General features: G+C 37.5%; 1 protein-coding gene across 1 annotated transcript; it reads left to right on the forward strand.

The window, feature by feature from the left end:
• Positions 1-2088: 2088 nt before the first annotated feature.
• LOC145090187 (uncharacterized) lies at positions 2089-2937 on the forward strand. Its single transcript, XM_079028516.1, has 2 exons — positions 2089-2218; positions 2285-2937. Exons 1-2 carry the CDS (start codon positions 2089-2091, stop codon positions 2935-2937), a joined length of 783 nt encoding a protein of 260 aa, XP_078884642.1.
• The last annotated feature ends 212 nt before the right edge of the window (positions 2938-3149 follow it).

Consider the following 3149-nt stretch of genomic DNA (forward strand, 5'->3'; position numbering starts at 1 on the left):
CGCATTCCGCGGAGGACCCTCCGCGGACCTCCGCGGAATGACGTCATCTCCACATAGTGGTTGAAAATATGATTTTTTTAGCCTTTATAATAGTGCTCCGCGTATGCTCTCTGCGGATACAATAAAAGCTCCGCAGAGAGAGTTGTTTGGATCTCATAAATTCCTTTGCGGAGAGAGTAATGCTTCCACGGAATGGGTGGTTAGAACGGCATTTTGAAGGGTTTTTTGAAACAAAAGTTTCTTTTTCATATGTTAGTTCCATTTTGGTCGATATATCAGTTCGTTTTCATTTGATTTTCAAAAACAAATATAATTTTTGTTATTCTATGTACTAGGGGGTTTTGGCAGGTAAGTAATGGGATTAACACCTACGTTAGACCAAAGTTAAACAACTTGGGTTTACTGCTTCCGCCAAATTTTGATTATCGAATATTGTTTGATTTGGTCAAAAGTAAGGCTAATGTGTTCAATAGTAACATATCATTGTCATTTCAACACCCGGTTCATGGGTATGTGATGAATATTTTAGATGAAGCAGATGTTCATCAACTCAGATATGTAATTTCTGAAATGAAGGAGATTGTGCATTTTGTATTTAGAGGTGTTTCAGGGATTGGTCAAACAGACAGAAGTTGTTGAGAAAGGTGTAGCATACAATGTTGAAAACATTGTATCTGATAATGTTGAAGAGTGTCCAGAAGAAGAAACTGTGGCACTGAATACGGTTGATGAAATTTTTTTATATGAGTTTGGAAGACTGACTAACAAAACTTTCTCAGACGGTGAAGAATCAAATTAAGGATGGTCAGAAGATGAGTTCACACACGGGAAAAAAGCTTTAGACATATTTTACGGTATGCCTCCCATACCTAATTGTCCTGATCCTATTGTTGAACCCGGACCATTTCACAGTTTAGGTCCAAATGATGATATGTTTGTTCATCAAACATATGATAACAAACAACAACTAATTTTTGCTTTGAGTCTTAAAGCAACTAGAGAAAAGTTTCAGTTTAAGACCGAACCGTCTAATAAAAATCGTTATGAGGTATATTGTGAAATTGAGAACTATAGTTGGCGTTTATATGCAAAACGCCTTGATCCCACTGATGAATTTGAAATCAGGACTTTCAACAACGTGCACACATGTTCGTCATTACAGATACACCCTAATCATAAGCATGCTAATAAAAAGTGATGGGTACTATATTGCATGAGATTATGGGAAAAACTCGTTCCAAGGTTTGGAGGCCTAATGCAATATCAATGGATTTGAATGCTTTGCTGGAAGTCAATGTAGATTACAAACAAACTTGGCGTGTAAAACAATATGCTATGGAACTGTTGTTGGGATCCTCTGAAGAATTTTTTTTCCAAACTTCCTATTTATTTTCACAATTTGAAGAGGCATAATCCCGGTACAGTGGCGTATATTCAAACAGATTCTGAAGATTATTTCGAGTGTTGTTTTTATGCCATTCGGAGCATGGTAAATACAAAAAACTTGTTGTTATTTAATATATAATTTTTTTAAACAAATTATAGATTGTTTATGTGTTCCATTTTGATATATTGCAGATACGAGCGTTCAAAAGTTTTTGTCGTAAAGTTATAATTATGGATGGTGCCCATTTGATGGGTGATTTTAAAGGAACCATATTGCATGCAGTAGCTATGGATGGGAACAACCAGATATTACCCCTTGCGCACGGAATATGCTAAAAAGAGAGTGGTCTTACTTGGACATCGTTTCTTGAAAAGTTGTATGAAAGTGTTGGTGATTGTCAAGAATTGACTTTTGTAACTGATAGGGCCGATGCAATTCGGGTTAGTATTGAAAATGTTTTTCCACATGCTCATCATGGCTTGTGTGCTTTTCATCTACTAGGAAACATAGTACACAGGTTTAGGAAAAATGATAAAACAAAAGTGTTGTTTTGGAGGCCTGTGAAAGCTTACAAAATAAATGTTTTTGAAGAATTGTGGTATAGATTTAGTTCTACTAGGCCGCAAGTAGAAGCCTATCTAAGTGAAATTCCCCGTGCTAAATGGACTAGAGCATATTCTCCGTCGAAATGTTACGATTACATGACCTCGAACAGTGCAGAGTCCATGAATGCTTTATCTGTAGATGCAAGGAAGATGCCTATAATACCCCTTCTTGAGTTCTTCCGTCGTCTTTCACAGGAATGGTGTAACAAGCGTTGCATCAAAGGAGGTATGAATTTAATTTTGACTTTAATTAGGTTGAATAATTAGTTAATTATATATATCTTCTTTACAGGGAAACGTTCAACAGTGCTAACCGAGTGGGCTGAAAAAGTAGTTAGTGAAAATGAAGAGCGTACGACAGGAGGGTCCGTTTCTGGTGTTTCAGATGCAATTTATGAAGTTCATGATTTCATACATGGTGGCATAGTTGATCTGAGGCAAGAGACTTGTACATGCAAATATTGGGAAGGAACTGGGTTGCCTTGTGGTCATGTCGTAATGGTCTTGAAGCACTTGAAAAAAACTAACTTCGGACATCTGGCTATAGATGCTTACAAAATGGAAACGTACCAAAGTACGTATGGGGATCCGGTTTACCCCCTTCCAGAACCGTGTGATTGGGAGATTCCTACTGAGATGATGGTTGTGAAACCCCCGATAATGGATACACGTCAATCTGGTAGACCGAGAAACAGAAATCGTATCCCGTCACAAGGAGAGGAACCTATAGTAAGAAGGTGTAGTAGATGTGATAGTACAACACATAATGCAGCGACTTGTCTGACATTGGTCCCAAAGAAACAAAAAAAGGCTAGAAAAACTAGTGCGGCATCAGGTAGTAACACAAAAGGGAAAGGGACAAAAGGGACTCAGGAGATGCACGGGACACACTTTTTTTTCTTTGCTTTGGTGATTTTCTTAACTTTTGGTGTGGATTGCAACTAAAGAATTAACATGTTAAATAATTATCAATACATTAATATTTTAAATATATATCAAATTTAAAATATGAGTTTTGTACCAATGTGAACGGAGTCCGCTGATACCATGGAACACCCCTCTTTCGTTGCGGTCTAACAATAGGAGTCATTTCTTTTGTGTGATGTTCACCCACGTCCGATGAATGCTCCACATGCGTAGGTGTAGGCCCAAATTCC

Source organism: Lactuca serriola, chromosome 2 (genome assembly GCF_051521515.1).
Source record: "Lactuca serriola cultivar US96UC23 chromosome 2, Lser_US96UC23_V15, whole genome shotgun sequence".
Lineage (NCBI taxonomy): Eukaryota > Viridiplantae > Streptophyta > Magnoliopsida > Asterales > Asteraceae > Lactuca > Lactuca serriola.